This window comes from Molothrus ater, chromosome 20, assembly GCF_012460135.2.
Source record: "Molothrus ater isolate BHLD 08-10-18 breed brown headed cowbird chromosome 20, BPBGC_Mater_1.1, whole genome shotgun sequence".
NCBI classification, from domain to species: Eukaryota; Metazoa; Chordata; class Aves; order Passeriformes; family Icteridae; genus Molothrus; species Molothrus ater.
In genome coordinates, this window is record NC_050497.2 from 6,239,171 (window position 1) to 6,257,189 (window position 18,019).

The 18,019-nt window shown below is 57.2% G+C and overlaps 1 protein-coding gene across 1 annotated transcript; it reads right to left on the bottom strand.

The window, feature by feature from the left end:
- Positions 1 to 339: 339 nt before the first annotated feature.
- On the bottom strand, positions 340 to 1,677 carry IER5L (immediate early response 5 like). The gene has a single exon (XM_036394171.2). It carries the CDS (start codon positions 1,386 to 1,388, stop codon positions 399 to 401), a length of 990 nt encoding a protein of 329 aa, XP_036250064.1. The 5' UTR covers positions 1,389 to 1,677; the 3' UTR covers positions 340 to 398.
- Positions 1,678 to 18,019: the final 16,342 nt, after the last annotated feature.

Consider the following 18,019-nt stretch of genomic DNA (forward strand, 5'->3'; position numbering starts at 1 on the left):
CCAGCACCGGCCCCAGGAAGCCGCCGCGAAGAGAGCCCGAGCGGACACAAAGAGGATTATTTAAATAGGTGCCTCGTTGTTGGTTTTTTTTTTTTGTTGTTTGTTTTGTTTTCGTTTGTTTGCTTGTTTTTGTTGTTGTTTTTTTTTTCCTCTCATCTCTGCAAAAATAAAGTCCCAAGATCTTAGATTTTTTTTTTCTTTATTGTACAATTTATAAAACACTAGCGCGGCTCTGCCCCCCCGCCTCCCCTGCGCACCCCTCGGCACCCCCCTCCCCTCGCCCCAACCCCCCTCCCTGCCTTTGTTTCAGGGTCCCCCCTCCGGAGCCGCCGTCCCTCGGATCGCACCCCCGTTTTGTCAACAGCCCCCCCACACCCCTTCTGCTCCCCCACTTCTCTCTAAAACGCGACGATGGCCCGAGTCCAGGCTCCCAGGCTCGCCAGCGCCTGCTTGCTGCACAGCTGCCCGTTGAGGGGCTGCTCCGAGTCCGCCTGCTGCCGGCTCACCAGCCCCGTGAAACCGGAGCCGAAGATGGAGATCAAGTTGGAGATGTTGGAAGAGTCCTGGGGGTGCTCGGCGCTGTACTCCTCGAAGCGGGCGCGTTTGGTGCACGGGGCGAAGGGGGGGCCGCCCGCCACCCCGCCTCCCCCCGGCTCCCCTTCCTCCACCCCCTCCTCTTCCTCCTCCTGCCCCGGGTAATACTTGCGCTTGGTGCCGGGCGCGGGCGGCGGGGAGGCGAGCCCCGGTGCCGGCTGGCAGCAGCAGGGGCACTGCGAGCAGCAGTCCTGGTGCAAGTACCCGTTCTCCACCGTGGTCACGACGTGAGTGTCCAAATCCAGCACCGTGGTGCGGCTGCTACAGTGCGGGGCCCCGCCGCTCCCGAAGTCACAGCCGGCGGCGTAGAGCAGCCCCGGGGCCGCGCTGCCTCCGCCGCCGGGACCGGCGCTGCCGGCGGCCCGGTAGAAGCCCGGGGACGAGTCTCTGCAGGGCGCTCGCTGCATCTCCGGGGGCACCGCGCACACCGGCACCTCCAGCAGCTCCGCGCCGCCCCGCGCAGCCCCGCAGCTCCGCGCCTCGCGGTCCTGCGTGTCGGCGGGCAGCGGGAGCGCCGCCAGCTCCGGCGGGGCGGCGGCGGCGGGCGGCGGGCAGGCGGGCATGGCGAGGAGCGGGGCGCCGTCGGGGTAGTGCTGCTGGCGGCGGTAGAGCTCGGCGTAGCGCTCGCTCAGGTAGAGCTGCCGGGCGTTGCGGAGCACATAGGAGACGAGCAGGTTCTTGTGGAGCTTGATGCCGCCTCGCTGCGTGCGGGAGCTGTGGATCTTCCGCAGGGAAATACTGATCAAACTCTGCGCATCGAGGGTGCACTCCATCCTCCTCCGGCCCCTCAGCATCGGCTCTCGCCGCCCGCGCAGCCAGGCACCCCGGCCCGCATCCACACGGCAGCCGGGCGGGTGCGGAGGGTCGTAAGGAAGGAGGATAAAGAGGCGGGGGGGAGGGAATAAAGGGGAGGGGGGGAAGGGGAAAAGGGGGGAAAGAGCCTGAGGTCGCTGGAGAAGGGGGGCAAATAGAGAGGGGTGTCTTCAGGGGGCGGCCAGCGGCGGGAGCAGCGCGGGCATCGCCGGGGGCTCCCGCTGCTGCCGCCGCCGCCGCGCTCCGAGCACGGACGGCGCGGGCGGGCAGCGCCACCAGCGCCGCGCGCGCCCCCGCCCCGCCCTCCCGCGCGGCACCGCCCCCCGCCCGCCCCTCCGCGCGCTCCCGCCCGCCCCGCCCACCCGCGCGCGCCTCCCCCCCGCGCCCTCCCGTACCTGTCGCGCAGAAACACTGAATGCCCGCCCGCCCGGCCCCCGCTTTTTATACCGCTGCGCCGGCCCCCGCGCCCCGCCCCCCGCGGCCGGCGCTTCCAATGGAAAGGCGGAGGGCGACTTGACGGGCGGGCATCGCGGCCAATAGAAGTGAGGCGGGCGCCTCGCGGCGTTCAAATGGTGTCAGGCGCGGCGCGGCCCGTGAGGGCGGCGGGGGCTCGGCTGGGCCGGGCGAGGGGCGCTGAGGGCACCGGGGGTCCCGCTCGAGCGGCGGCGGAGCCGGGGCGGCGCCTCCCCGCGCCGCTCCCCTTGCACAGGTGAGCGGGGGGCGGTGCCCGCCCCGGTGGGCGGTCCCGAGCAGCCGCGGGGGCGGGGGCGCGGCACGCCCCTCCCCGTCCCGCCCTGTGACAGCCCTGAGGCACCGCGTATCCTCAGCAGGACCCTCGATGGTACCGGCACCGTCTGGGAGTTCATCCCCGCGGGTGCGGTGGGATGCCCCGCTCCGCTTTGGACTGTCCTGAGCCCGGGAGTTGCCGGTTCAGGTGCTGGCCGCACCCCAGTGCTGCCGGACGCGCCCCGCGCCCCGCCAGCCCCTGGCGGGGACGGCTCTTGTCGCGCCTGCAGAGCTCCCTAAGCTTACCCTCCTCAACTTCTATCCATACGCTATAATAACTGTAACCGTCTTCCTCACCCTAAACACAAAGTCCTAAAGCTATCTACCCTAATAACTGCATGGACCAAAATCCCATCACCCCCCCCGTGTGGAGGGCAGTCAGGGCTTTCCCCCGCCGTGGGGGCAGGACCGTGCATCAGTCACTCCTCACAAAGTGCCCCAATCACACCTGGTTTTCCCCCAGAGTGAGAGCGCTCGGGTTAATTATGGGCTAATTAAGGCCTTCCGTCCCGCCCCGGGGCGCGCGGCAGCCCCTGCCCCGCCTCACAGGAGGGCGTGAGGGGAGAGGTCTGGGCTGGTTCCCGGGGGCTTGGGGACTGCAGGGGCTCAGGGTGGGTTTAGGGGATGCAGACACTCAGGGGTGTCCCCACGTTTGTTGTTTAAAAGCCCCAGTCACCGAGAGACCCAACCACCGCGCCCGGGGAGCAGTAGCACCCACCGAAGCTGGGGACACCTTAGAGCAGCAGCCCTTGTCCTCCAGGTAAGAGCTGGGGGCTCAAGGCAGGGGGCTGCAGTGCCTGGGTGGGAGAAAGGACCCCGAGATGGGATAGCCAGGAAGGGACTGCAGTGCCGGGGCAACGGGAGCTGCTTCTGAAACAGCATCTTCTGTAGAAAGCATGAGGCAGGGGAGAGAGGGGGGTGTATTTCCACTGACTGCAGAGGTCCTTCAGGCTGGGTGCCTGCCTTGGGGTCACCCTGACATACATACCTTAGCAGTGGCTATGGGCAGCTTCGTGTCTGCATGTGGTGGGGAGCCCATTGGAACGAAAACCTCTGAAGCCCTTGTTCCTGCTCTGCAGCCCAAGCTCCAAACCACAGGGGCAGTGACACAAGGTGATCACCGGGGTCATCAGCTCACTGTGCAAAACCTGAGCTCCATGGGGGGCTTTGAGAGGGATGCTTGGAGGGCTTTCCTTGTTTCCTGGCCTGGCTGTATTCTGCTGGCTCAGCTTGACCATGTCCTCCACTGAAGGAAATGGGAGCAGACCCAGCACCACAGAGGATTTTGTTCCTATGGAAGGGTGGTTGGGACAGCAGCTGAACTAGGGCAGCTCACTGCTCCCTCAGGAGCAGCTGGATAAGTCCTGCATACTCATGGAGCAACCTTCTCCACAATCTGCCTTCAGCCAGGCAAACTGGGGTGAACGATTCTCTGTGCATTCCCAAGCTCGTAAGATGCTCTTGTTCCTTGTTCATAACATAAAAAGTGATCACAACCCATCCAAGAGGGTGGCTGTAGCTCAAGGCAGTGGATACAGGCAGTGCTGGAGATGGGGGATTATGCTGTGTCCATGCTCTCCTCCACCAGGCTCTCTCCCTTGAAATTCTCCCTGGCTGCAAGTTGGCTTTTCCAGGGCTGTGGCTGCACAGCAGCTGGAGGTTCAGGAGGTGATAACTGGAGCTGGTCTGTGCAGATACTACGGGGTACAGCAGGATTAGGTTTGGACACATTGCATAGGTCAGGCTGAGCTTTGGGTGCTTTGGTGGCTTGGGCCAGGTCTTGCTGCTGTTCAGTGTGATCAAAGGTTCTGCCATCATGGGCTGTTGGGGTTGGTGCTTGTGGACTGAGCTGCAGCTCTGCAGCATTTTCTCTGTCCTCATGGGCACTGGGGAACCAGGGCAGCCAGCCTGTGCCATATCCTCCACCCAGCCAGTGCAGGCAGTGATTTCTTCTCCTGCTCAGCATTTGCTGCTCTCTGGCCCATCTCCAGCTGTAAAACTCCAGCCTAGGTGGTCCAGGCTAAGAGCTTGAATTGCCTATTGGCCAGCTGTGATGGGGTGGCTTGGGCAGTACAGATGGGGCCAGGCACAAAGCACTGCCCTGGCAGACACCCTCTGCCTCGAGCTCCTGCTCACCTTCCCACCTACAACTTGAGTGTGTCCTCGGGACACTGCCCAGTGCTGTCCCTCTGCTTTTTAATCACAGAGTGGCCAACTAGCCTCGAGTTGTGGATTTCTGTGAAGGCTCAGGTTTTGCAGAGCTCTGCTTGCAGCAGTCTGGGTTTATGGAGGTGCAGAGGGTCGTGCATCCTCAGGGCTGGCCGGGCACCACTGGGCAGCCCTGGATGCAGGAGCTGCTGCTGTCTCTGGCTGTCAGAGAAGTGCCCTCTGCTGTAACTGCCTGAGAAGCTTCGTGGCACCAGGAAAACCCGAGAGTACACAGCAGGAGCCTCTAGGAGATGAAGAAGGAATTAAAACTTTAATCTTATTTAGACTCTGAGTAATTAATATAAAGGCTGTAAAACGTGGGCCTGATCCTGGCGCTGGCTGCTGGGCACCGTGCTGTGGCCGGCAGGGCAGCAGCAGCTGCAGGCTGGCTCTCCTCCCCAGCTGGCTCTCCTGGCAGGTGCCAATGTTTTGTTTGCAGACGCGGTGGCTTTAATCCTGGAGCTGGGACAGGCTATGCACTGCAAGAGCCACGCTGCTTCAATTTGGCCTGTGGACTCCAAAATCTCCCAGAGACAGGAATCTGGCTGATACCTGTCTTGGCACACGATTGCAAGCTCTGCTTTTTTAAAGAGGATAACGAGTCCTGTCCATTTTCTGGCTCTGAAGCAGCAAGGTGGGGCAGGATAGGTTTGGTGCTTGCTTTTCTCAGGTAAACCTGCATGTCCTGTCCAGCATCCCTATTCCCTGGTATTGGGGTTTGGGTGCCCTTTCCATGGGCAAGGCCCCTAAGGACCCTACTGCTGCAGTGGACAGTTCATGTAAAACCATCTTGGTTAAATATAATTCCAGCTTTTACCTAGCCTTTATATGGTGAGGACCATTATTTCCCCAAAGTACAAGAGGATGGGCCCAGGATTTTCTCTCTGAAGCACCGAGCTACACATTTTCTGGTGTGGATGATGCTGGTTCTGGGGACTGCCTGTGATGTGGGCTCTGTGGGGCTGCTCCTGGGCTGGGGATGGTGCAGCTGTAGCACACCTGGGCCAGCCTTGCTGATGTCCTGGTGCCAGGGCTGGTTTCACAGCCGTCGATCCTGCAGCAGGATCCAGCAGCAAAACCTGGCGGTCCGCTGCTCTCAGCTGCAGAGTAAACAAGCTGGCAAGAGAAACCATTTTGCTTCAGCTAGTAGGAGAAACCCTTTTTAGGTAGCACTTCCAACTGGCACTGCTCTCCTTCATTAACCCCCTCCTTCCCTTTCCAATGAAACGTGAATTTGCAGCGATTGGAGATCAGGCACTTGCCAGTGCAGCTTTGCCACCCAGAGCAACGAACACAGACGTGAATTTACTGCTTGATCTCATAATTTCAGTGCAATTAGACTGGCTGCTATAAAGCAATTTCCCCTTGAGCCTCAGAGTCCTGGGCCTGGGCACTGCCCAGCTTTTCTCAGACAAGGAAACGGAGGCCTTTGGGTATTGGCTGAAACATGAGTTTTTTTGGGTGCACCTGGAACTTGACTCCCTGGAGATGCGTCTATGAGCTGGAGCTGCGAGTGCCTGGCATGTCTGAAAAGGAGCCTGCTTTTCAGGCTTACTTATTACAAGTCAGGCACCCAAAGCTAGTGGGAAAACAAGCCAGAACAAGGTTTTCAGGCTGAGCTCTTGGAGCAGGGCTGGCTTCTGCCACCTTCTCCTCTGTGCTGGGCAAGCTTAAGGTTGCCTGGCTCCCCAGGCTACTCCCCATCTTGGGGGGACTTGTAGGGCAGACCCACAGGTTCTGCTGCAGCCTGTGGGGAATGGGGCATGTCAGCTCCCAAAGCCAGCAGCCTTGGAGAGGTGTATCCATCTGTACTGATTGAGCAGGCTGTGGGTAGGGCTGTCACCTCCCTGTTGTAGCTGTTAGCTCTCTCTCATCTTTGGTATCACAGTTGAATACTTTGTATAAACTCCTGGAGAAAAAGGGATTGAAACCACACTGAAAAAGCATCCATTAAATTATCTTTTCTCCATGCTTTTAGGTAGGGAGCTGTGTAATGCCTCCCAAGCACCACCGTGGCACTGGGCATGATGACATGCTCAGTATTTTGATTTGGTCTGCTCCTACCTAAATTCACCAGCTCATTTCTTGTGTTCCTGGGAACCACTGTGTAGGGTATGGGTGCTTCTGTAAGCTTCCCTGCCATCGCTTCACAGCCTTCTGCTGCTGTGTGACCAAGCACCTGTGCTCCACGTGGTGCTACAAACTCTCCTGGTGCTTACTGGAGTGTTGGGAGATCCCTTGGATGGGAATTGTATAATTCTTCTTTTGACTTATCCTGGAAGGGTGGAATTGAGGAGGTTGTTGCTGCCAGGATTCTACTGCTGGTCCTCTTCTGAATGGCCTCTCCTTACCCTGCTGCAAGGGGGAAAATGCTGGCTGTGTTGGCCAGCTGGTGATGTGACCCAAAGGAGACAGGGGCTTCCTGTCTGTGCTGATGTATTTTAGCCCATTGATGACTTGCTGTGCCCACAGCAGATCTGTTCCTTGCTAGAACTGAGGAGGGGAATGAGCTGCTGATGGTGTAAGCAGAGCTGTGGGTGTTCATGGAGAGGCTGCAGTGTCCTGGTTGGTCTTGGTGTGATTTGTGTGGCTCATCTCATGCCCAGAGCTGTTTGTGTGATGTTCTCCAGGGGCAGCATTGTAAAGCTCCTGGCACAGGCACTTCCCCATGTCTCTAACAAACCTGTCCAGCTGTGCTGGTTGCCGTTGGTGCCTTCTCTCCTTGTTTCTGGCATTTGGAGGCCATTGATTTCCTGCAAAACCATTGCAGGATGCTAAAGCTGCAAGATAATGGTGTGTGGCAAGCTCAGGAGCTGCCCTTTTGGGAAGAGGGGATGAAGTTGGGGTCTACTCCTTCCTGTGAGCATTTCACACCTTGGACTGGGTGCTCCCTTGGGCCCTGCCAGCCAAGGAGCTCATTAAACATCCCTGACAGAGGTGGTACTCACCCTTCTCCTGGGTCATGTGGAATCCTAGGAGTTCCTCTGACACTGTGGCAGAGAAAGCAAGTCTGTGCCAGGGGACTCCCTCTGGAGCTGCTGTGGGGTCCTGCTGCCCCAAAGCATCACTCCTTGGAGCCATGAGGTGCCCTGGGCAACCAGTGCTGTTTGCTGGGCTGTGGTATCTGATAGAGACCTTATTTTAATTGCTAGGTCAGATATCCTGCAGCCTTTATTGCTGTGCAGCCAAGAGTTGATCCCTGGACTTGGTCTGACCCCGAGTTGCAGCTGTAAATGAGGCTGTGCTGGAGCACAGTCCTTTCCCAAACTGGGAAGTCTGTCTCCAACACCAGCATGAGTGAGGGATCTTACCTGCAAATCCTGTTCCCGTCTGTCCTGGGCGGAGCAGGACAGGACTTGCTGGGGACTGAGTGGGATTTGTAATCGTGCTCCCTGCTGGCGATGGGAGCAGCAGCTCGCAGGAGGCCGGGCATCACCTGCTGCAGGGTTCTGGGAGGGGTGGAAACCGGGCACCTGTGATCCAGGGCTAATCCTGCCCGTTTCCCCTCCCATCTCCCCTGTCCCGTGGTTTCTAGATATTCACCAGAGTAGGGCAGGGCCTGCCTTACTGCACAGGCAGTGTCTGGTGCAGGGGACCCTTGGGTGACTCCTGTGATGGGCACCTCTCATCTCCAGTGACACGACCTGCCCAGGGCTCGGGCTGCCATGCGATGCTTGGCATTGAGGGCAACCAAACCGAGCTCTCTGCTCCTGCCAAATCTGTAGGGAGGGTAAAATCTGCCAAATCTGCTGGGATAAAAACTGTAGTAAAGTTGGAGCTGTGGCTCACCTGGGGAATGAACGCTGGGGTGCTGAATGGCAGTTTGGCCACAAGCGTGGTGGGGTCCCAGTGGGGATCCCCTTCCCCGCTGAAAGTGACTCCAGGAGTGCAGCGGGCTCCGAAAGGGTTAATGGCTGCTCGTCTGTCATGGAACCTCCAGCCTCTCCCGAGCAGAGCCCCTCCGGCCGGGAGCAGCGTGGCCTTACGGTGCCCCGCGGATGGACGGACAGACGGCGGCAGAACTACAATCCCCGGCTGGGAGCAAACCCCCGGGGTGTGCCGGGACTGGTAGTCCGGGGCCTGGCGTGGGGGTACCCGCTGCCATTCGTGGCTGGGGCGGGGGGACCCGGAGGGAATGTGCCGGCTCGGGGAGGAGCCAGCGTGTTCACCCACTTTGTTGTTATATACCTTAAAGGAGCAGTGGCTGTGCCCGAGCGAGCTCCCTAGCGGAGCCGCGCAACCCGGGCTGTGGGCTTTTTAAAGATAAAAATCACTCGCGTGGCCTCCCTTATTAACGACATCTCCCGCTCTCAGTAACTCCTTCGGCGCTGGGCATCGCCAGCCGGGCCCGCCCGCCGTGGGGCTGCTGCGCTGCGCTGCACCGCTCTGGTCCTGCATCCCCGCCAGAGCATCCTCCTCCGGTGCTCTCCGTCTGGGAGTCCGGAGCTGCCGGGGTGCGAGTGCCGAAACCCCCAGCGCTCTTCATGCCACGGAAAATCTGTTTCCTTGCAAGGGGAGGCATCCCCGCTCATGGTCGCCGCAGATAAAGAGCTCTGGAGGGAAGTGTGGAGTAGCGACGACGTGGGCAGCGCGGCAGATTTCTCATGCCGCTGTGGCACAGCCGTGACCTGGAGATTTCTTCCTCCCTCCGGCATAATTCAGTCTAGCAGCCGGTGCCTCCAGCTAAACACCCTGGCCCGGCCCTGGCATGTGCCCAGCAGACACCCACATCAAAGCCACCGCGGCTTGCCTGGCCCCTCGCCAGCAGCTACCTCTAGACAGCTTGTGCAAACCTGGAGGGAGATGACTGCGGAGCATCCAGCCCTCAGCAGCTCCCGCCTGCTGGGGGGCAGCCGGGGCTGCCTGGGGTGTGTGCTGGGAGCCACAGCTGGGTGGGAGACCCCGTCCTGGGATGGTGGTGGGGGTGTCTGTGAAACATCTGTCCCAGTGAAGCTGGACAGCTGCAGCCTGGCACTGGCTGCTTTCAGCTGCTTTGTCCCTGCTTCCCTGTGCCGGTGGTCGTTGCCTCCATGCCCCTCTGAGCCTCGGCAGAGGGGGATGAAATCTCTCTGGCAGATGAATGTGCTGGAGAGAGTCTGGTGGAGTGCAGCACGGGAACCTTGCTGACTGGAAAAGCAGGAATAACCACCCAAAGGCACCTGGTGGGGGGGGGGGGCTGTGGTGCTGCAGGGAGCTGGCAGCTGAGCTGCTTGGTGCTGGGTGATGCTCTGGGCCTGCCTTTGCTTCCCAGGGTCACACACTGCAGTTCACACGTGGGTTGTCACCAGCATGAAGGCAAGGGGAGGGCTTGGGTGGCAGAGATGAGCCCAGGGTTCTTGGCTGAGCCTTTTGCTCCTGGGCTTCTGGGTGCAGCTCAGCCTGCACCTCCTCACAGCCTGGATGTTTGCCTGCTGAGGGGCTGTACTTGATCCTTCTTCCTTCGTGAGTGTGGGTGTTGGAAAGAGCATTGGGAACACATGCTCCTGCCTGGGACTGGGCTCTCACTGGTGTGTGCCATGAGTTCAGTTCAGTATCCAAAATGCTTCCAGTCTGGTGCCTGGTCTGGCATGGCTGGCAGTGGGCAGAGCTGTTGGTCTTGTTTGGTTTTGCAGTTGTCTGGGTGAAATTCATACCCAGAGCAGAGGAACTCTTCCCCGGGGTGCAGATAGCTCCTGGTGCATGAGTGACATGATGGGAGCAGAAGGGCTGAAGCCCATCAGAGCTTGTATCTGGAGAGCTCTGCTGTGCCTGGCCCTGGCTGCCCTGCGTGCAGGGACTCGTGTGGTTGGGTGCTGGAGCACAACCCATGCAGCTGTGACCTCTTGGACACACTGAGGGCAGCAGAAAGACCCTTCTGGGCTGCAGCAATCTGTATCACATCCTTTTCTGTGCAAAAGGAAACAGTGGAGTGGGAGAGGCTGCCTGTGGTGAGCTGCTGGCTGCTGCATCCCTCAAGGAGCCTGGGCTGCAGGGAGCCCATGATGCTGCTGTGCTCTGGATGCAGCCAGCCTGTTGCATCAGGGATGCTGAGACAAGGAACCATAAGGGGTCCTGCCCTTGTTGGTGGTGCCAGTTCACAGCACTCTATGGAAGCACCAGTGCAACCTTTATAGTGAACTGTGAACAATGAGGATCCTATGGGATCCAGGGTAAATGGTAAGGGCTCAGTCTAACACCTCGTGCTGTGCCTGGCTTCTCTCCAGAGTCTGTTCAGGGGCTAGATGAGGTGGTGGGTGCTGTATACTGGGCTGAACCTGGTCCAGTCACTCACTCCCTGTCCTCCTTGGTGCTGCAGTGCTGGCAAACAGCTCCTGTACATGTGTGTGCTGTGCCTGGCCCAGCAGGGAACCTGCCTACAGGGCTGTGGGAACCCTGATGCAGCATTTGGGGGGAAATTTTGGGCTCCACAGAGACCTGGTGAAGATCTGTGGTGGAGAAGGGCACAGGGAAGCTCTCCTACAGGCCTGTCTTAGCGTTGTTGCTTATTTCTTTTTGCTTTTCATCCCTTGCCTGCCATTTGGGAGCCTTGTACCAGCAGCCTTACAGCTGCCTAACACATTGTGATGGTTGTGTTGCAGCAGGTGCCTCTAAGGAGCCCTGCACTGAGGCTGCTGAGGTGTGCACCCCTCCACACCCCCTGACGTGATTGCTTCTGACACAGTCGTGCTCAGACTAAGGCTGAGCCTGGACCCTTCCTGTCTCATGTTGGAGCAGAAGCCCCAAAGGGTGAAATGCAGCTGCTGGAGGAGGCAGCAAGGACTGTGGATTGGGGGTCTTGGAGGTGAAGCTGTTTGCAAACAGCTCCTAGGTGCAGTGGCACTTTTTACACTGTGAGACTTTCCCACATGCACAAGCATCCCCAAGGCTGAAGGGAACTTTGACTCTGGCAAGGATAGGAATGAAACGTGGATAACATCGCTAGGCTAGCGTTGCTAGAGGAATTAAGAACCAAGCAACTGCATCCATAGGAACCTCAGTTCTTCCCTTATCCCTTTGCACATCGAAGTTAATTGCATTTCCAACTGACACATCAAGCTGTCCTGCCACGGTCGTCTGTGGCAAAGTCAGCGCATCGTGGTTGCTCTGGGATATAAACCTCACCTCTGGTGTCTCGCTCTCTTGGGGGATAATGTCTTTCCCAGGGCTGTTTGTGGTATGGTCAGGTCTTAAGAGCCCAGGGCTCAAGCTGAGTTGTCTTGTCAGGTCTTTACGGGTATCTCTTGAAGGTGAGACTTGTCAGGCTTAAGCAATGGATGAAATTTTTTTAATGGGTGTTCAGCAGCCACGGTGGAGATGCTTAAGGGCATAAATTTTTTAAGAGCATAATGGATGTTAAGCTCTCAAAAATAAATCCTAAGTCTCTCTAGCCTGTGTTTCCCAAGGTATTGGCGGCTAGCTTAAAATAAGAGAGCAAGCAAAATGAAATAAAAGGCTTTTAGATGGTGCAGATCACGAGTGTGGAGCGTTCTTTGTGTGTCTGAGTTAGCACTTCAGGATGCTGAGGGTCAGGACAGGGAGGTCTTAATCCCTGGTCAGTGTTTTGGGCACCCAGACTGGAAAGTAGAGTTAAAGGGTTTTCTCCACAGCAGGAAGATTGGTAGGGCAGAGTGGACAGTGCTGGGTGCTAGACCCTCTGGCCCAGAAGACTTAGTGATGGCAACCAGAGAGATGGAAGTTCTCTTGATGAAGCCGAGCCAACAAAGTCTGGGCGTGGGAGATGGGCTGGTGCCTTCCTCCTTCGAGCAAGAGGCAGGAGGATCTGGACAGAGCAGCTCTGTGCAAACAATTCCAGGGAGATGACAATGAAGCTGTGCGGTGCCAGGGCTTCCTCTTCCACCCTGCCCAGATGAGCTTTTCCTGTGGAAGTGGCAGCCCTGTGCAGGGGTTTCACCTGGTCCTTGTTGCACAAGGAGCTGGGACAGCAGGAAGGAGATGTTCCCTGCTGGCTGGTGCAGTGCCCCAGAGCTGTGAAATGGAGAGGAACTGGCTTCATCCTTCCCCAGCCACTGTTACCCCCAGGCTGGGAATCAGAGCCACTTGTTCTCCCTCTCCAGCCACAGCAAGGGGAAGGAGGTGGAAGAACGCTGTGCTGGCATGGGCAGCACTGCCAAGGTGCCAGAGAGTGACAGCCCAAAATTTGTTTGATGTTGTTTTCTTCTCCCACCACTGGAGAAGGGAAGACTGCAGCTCCAGGAGCTTGGAGCTCATGCTTGTCTCCTCCTGCCCAGAGGGGCTGGCTCAGAAAAAGTGGGAGCAGCCTTGATCCTGTGCACAACCCTGGGAGGTGGCATGAATGCAAACGCTGCCATCCTGCAGCACTGCACCTTTGTGTTGTTCATGCCAGTTTCCCTCCCAAATCTGGTTGGAAACATTCCTGCATTCCCCATGAGGTCAGCTCTGCTTGCTGAGGTCAGCTTGTACCTGCTGAGGGCTTGGCCCCATTTTATAGAGCTTTTCCATGAGGTGTGCCCTGGGAATGCCCTCCCCTGGGCTGTGGTAACAGTGCTTGGAGATGAGCAGTGCTGGTGCCTTCAGGAGGCTGAGGAAGTTGAGGTGCTAGGTGATTTGCACCTGGAATTTCTGTTCCTCTCTGCTCCTTGCTGGGGTTTGGAGGTAGGTGTTGAACCACTCTGAGGTGACAGGTTCAGAAACATCAAGTTGGGAGTGCCTTGGTGGCAGAAAGAAGTTAGAAAAGTAGAAGATTTGGAAATGACCAGGGAAAAAAATACTTCTTGAAGTACGGGTTGATGGAGAAATGTTATCTGCTGCTTTTCTACTTCAGCCTAACCCTGTCCCTCAGTTCTGGTAGTGATGTGTAATAATGGGAGTAGCAAAAACATATATTTCTGATGTGGACTGGGTCTGCTCAAAGGGCTGTTGTTTATGAAGTCTGACTGCCTTCCTTCATCTCAAAGGCACCTCTGGGTGCTCTGTCCCATCACAGCTAAACCAAGGGACAAAAGGCTCTATCTTCTCCTCTTCCCTAATAGCTGTGAGGATCAGGGCTCTGGCTGCTCCTCAAAAACAGAAGGTGTGTCTGCACCAGGAGCCTCTGGCAGGAGACTGGCATGGGATGCTCCTCCTTGCTCTGCTTTGCACATTCAGATTTTCTTTCCTGCTTCTCCAGCCCTCTCTGAGCACTGCTCACCCCTGCTCAGACTGGGAGAGCCTTTCTGGGTGGTTGCTGCTGCAATGATTGGAGGTGGGAGAACACCCTCCTACCCAGGACGAGTTTGCAAGTTCTCTGGGCTCCCAGCTGCTCTGGCTGCTGCTGCTGCCTCTTGGGGGAGAACAGGAGGGACTGAGCAGGGGGTCTCTTCTTCTTGGCACAGCTGCACTGGGGCTCTTTGCAGCTCCCAGGAACCAGGCATGGCAGCTCTTCCCCAGATGGAGGACAGGACCCTGGGGGTATTGACAGTCTGCTGCTTTGCTGCCCCAGAAGAGCCTGAGGGCTGTTCAGTGCTGCTGTTCTGCATTGAATTGCACCAAACCCATGCTCCCCTCTGTTATCCCTGAAGATGGATGCAGATGACTCCCCTCCTGACATGTGCGTGATCTGTGTGCGCTTGGCTCTCCTCTCTTCCTGGGCAGCTGGCAGGTTATTTTTGGTTCTGGAGCGGCCCAGATCTGGTTTCTGCTGGGGTGAGTCCCTGCCCAGCACACCTCTTGCATCCTCCAGGCTTGTGGGAGGTGAGGAGCAGTCTTCCCTTGCCCACGTGTCAGCTGGAGCTGGCAGGGATGCTCCAGTACTCCCCTGCTGAAGGGCTCATCTGGCATCTCTGTGGAATGGCTGAGAGAAGGGGGCATTGGCCAGGTCTATGGGGACTCACCTGGATGTGGCAGCCCAGGAAACCTGATCTGTGGGCCTCTTTGGGAGGAAAGGGATGGGCAGGAGCAGCTGGTGCTCTCTCAGGGCTTGGAAATCCAAGCCAACACCTCGTCACGTGCATCCCTCTTGGCTCACAGGCTGGAGGAACAGCATCCCCCTTCCCTCAGCTCCTGGCCTCCTGCCAGTGTCCTGCAATGAAAGCCCCTTCAGAAGGGCACTGTGGGGGCTGAAGGGTTTTCTGGGGACAGCCCTGGGGAGATGCTGGGGACCTTCTGCCCTTGGGAAGGCCTCACTTGCAAGGCTGTTCCTTCTCTTATGCTCTGTCCAACTTCAGCACTTTCTTAAAATCAAGGTTTGTCCCAGAAATCCTAGAGCAGGGCTTTGTTCCACTGCAACAGGGTACTGCCCAAAGCATCCTCTCCACATCTGCATGGGGGGATTTTCAGAGGTCCCTGCTTACCTGGAGGGGGACAGAGGAAAAATGCAATCAAATAAATGTTTTTCACATGTTAGACACAGGTTGAATATTTTCTGGGCACCCTGGGCTGTGCGGGAAAGTGAGGCTGCTTGTTTCTCTGTGCCCAGCTGTCTCTGTAGGCTGGTGGAGCTGAGCACCTTGCTGGAGGTGAACATCTTGGTGGAACTGAGCTTTCAGGAGGTGTTTTGAGAGCAGGTATCCACAGTGGGTGTGTGTCCCCAACTGCATTGCTGGCACTGTGTACAGAAATCATTATTCAAGGCTTTTAGTAGGCTGGTGTCCTGTTTATTCCAGGATTTGGTCCTGTGCTCCATACAGGTGCTCAAGGGGCTGTGTGCCAGAGAGGAGGTGGGATAAGAGCCCCTTCCCAGGCAGTGCTGGCTGCCATGGCTGAGGACATTGCCTCCAAACAATGCTGAGGAGAGTGGGACTGAAATCATGGTGCCTATACTTGTAAGGTGGTGGCTGGCAGAGGTGGGCTGCCAGGGATTCTGCAGGTCAGCCTGGCTGTCAGAGCTGCCCTGATGTATCCTGGGCACCAGCAGAGGCTGCAGCACTCCCTGTCCAGTGCTTCCCATCCTCAATGGCACAGCTTTTTGTCAGTGAAAACTGTGTCCTTTTCTCTGGGGAGGGAGCATCCACACATCCTCCCACGCTCCTGCTCATCCCTTCCAACAAAATTCTGCTCTGACGTTTCTCTCTGCTCCTGGCAGGGAGTGAAGCTGTTTCCAATCCCTGACTGGGGCTTGTGGTGTAAGCAGACAGGTCTGGGCTCTTGTGCACTGAGCATCCTCCTTTTCTGCTCTGTGTTGGGTTTCTGACTCACTTCTCAGGACCTGAGAGCCTGGCTCTGAACTCTGCAAGACTGGCTCCTGCCAGCTCTTCTGTGGGAGAGCTCATCTCCCCATGAGCTGAGGTCTCATGCTACCGAAAACAGAACCAAATCAACTGTGAATAGGCTTTAACTTACTATTCAGAAATACAATAGAAAATCAAAGAGATGCTACATCTCCTTTGACTGTCTGTGTGCCTGGTTTCCTTTGTTGCAGGTGACTGAAGGAAAGAAAATAGGTTTGTTATGAAAGCACCAGGTCCAAACTGCCCTGCTCTGGCAATCTGGAAAGCAGGAGATGTAGAGTTGCTGGCTTGTGTGGACCAGGGCTGCTGTGGGTGGGACCAACACAAGGCTGAGGCTGGTGCCTCTGTTGCCCCAGGTTGGCTCTGCAGGGTGCAAAGAGCACCTGAACTCTGCGCAGCAGAGTTTGAAGTGGGAGGTTTTGTCCAGCCTTCATCCCTGCCCAAGCCCTTGCAGAGGACAAGCTGCCTCCTTGTGCCTCCTGCTTTTTGGCTCTACAACATGGAGCACATCTTCTGCCCCTGTGCTGCTGGTCTGTGATCTGTTTCTTCCTTGGTCTGGCTAGTCTGTCGGTGGGCAGAGCCATTGGCAAAAATCACCTGGACCAAGAGCGAAATTCAAATGCACAAAGCAAAATATTTGCTGTGAGGAATCCTAGGGCCGTTCTGTGTCACCAAGACATTTCATGGGCCACAAAGCTGCTGTCAGGGGTGTGGTGCTGAGCAGGGAGAAGGTAAGGGCTCCTTCCTACAGAGATGAATTCCAAGAACTCTGCTTTTAGGGTGGGCTTGTTGGCAGGGGGCTGAGTCCCAGCCCTGCAACCCCCCCAAGCAGTGCTCCACGTCCAAACCCTCCTCTCCTCTTCTCTCTGCCTTAGTTGGTGCACAAGCCACCCAGGCAAACAGACATGTCCTGCTGCACGGGGCTCGGGAGGGGAGGCAGCAGCGTGGTCCATCCGTGCCAGTGCCGGAGCCCTCCTGCCAGCCCCGGGTGTGGGTGCGGGCAGCAGCCTGTGGTTAGGCAGCGCATTGGACCTGAATGCAATGCGAACTCAAGGCTTCCCTTTTGAAGTTTGACACCCGGGATTTTCCCCACCCACCAGGAGGACTGAAGACAAAAAAGAGCAGAAAAGAAAAAGGGGGTGGAGGGAGGAAACCCTCTTTAAACTGCTGGTGAGGGCATGTCAAGGAGGCTGAAGGGGCTGTGGGGGAGGGCTTGGTGCCTGTCTATCTGGCCAGCTCTGACTCACCAACATGTGCAGGTACAGCCCTGCTGCAGCCCTGTTTTGGGTTGAGCCTCGCTCGCCCTGCAATGCCGAGAGGGGTTTGCAGAGGCAGGAGGGAAGCAGAAGAAAGGGAAGAGCTATTGCATCTTGGCAGTGTGTGATGGCCCTGAACTGTGTCCCCCTCTCCTGGCCCTCGCAGCCACCCTCCCTTCCCAGCTGCATCCCAGGGTTGGAGGAATCAAGAAGGGTCCATCCAACATTTGGGGAATCAAGAGAGCTGGGATGTGGCCCCACTGATGGAAGGGTTGCAGGATTAGGCTGCCTTAAACAACAAAGGCCTTGCTCCACCTGTCAGACAGATACCCCAGGGGCAGACTGGAAGGGTGTGGAGTGGAGGCTCCTCTTTGCAGAGGTAGGATGGGAATGTTTTCTGGTCCTGCCTGTCTGGTTTAACACTCCCAGCTGGGGCTTGGATGATCCAAAAGGGAGCTTGATCTGAGATGCAAGGCTACGACTTATTATTATTTAAAACTTCTAAAGCCTGAAGCTGCAAAGCTGTGACTTGGGCAGAGATTCACCTGATAGACTTGATCTGCCAGGGATGGAGTTGTGGACAAAGGTTGGGTGTGATGCCATTTATGGAAGGTTGTGCTGGTGTAGCTCCAAATGAGACCTGCAAATGCAGCATCAGGATCCTACCCCATCCCTCATCTCCACCCAGCTGTATCCTCAGCTTTTGGTTTGAAGTCAAAGCTTTAGGAGGTTGAATGTGGCTGCCTTTGGCATCCCCAAACCCAGGCTTGACTCACATGGTGTGTGCTCATCTCTCTCTGGAGAGAAATGGATGTTTTGTGAGCCTGAGTGTGACCAGATGGGTCCTGGAGGATCTGCTGGATCTCACCAGAGCCCTGAGCAATGCCTGCACCTGTGTAAAGTGACACTCGGTCCAGCTTATACCTCAGCACCTGTGTAAAGAGGCAAGTGAAATTCCAGTCCCCAACGCCATCCTTTACCTCTTCCTGTGAGGTGGGAGGGGTGCCAGAGCTGCTTTCACCAGGAATGACCCCATGCCAACAGCTAGTGGCAGAGGGGGTTTATGACCAGATGATGTGAAATGTCCCAGTGGGAGCTCACAGCAGCTCAGAACAGCCACCCTTTCTGTGACTGCCCCATAAGGTTAAGCTCAGAGACATTTCATTTGTAATACTTTCAGCTCCTGCAAGGAGCTGC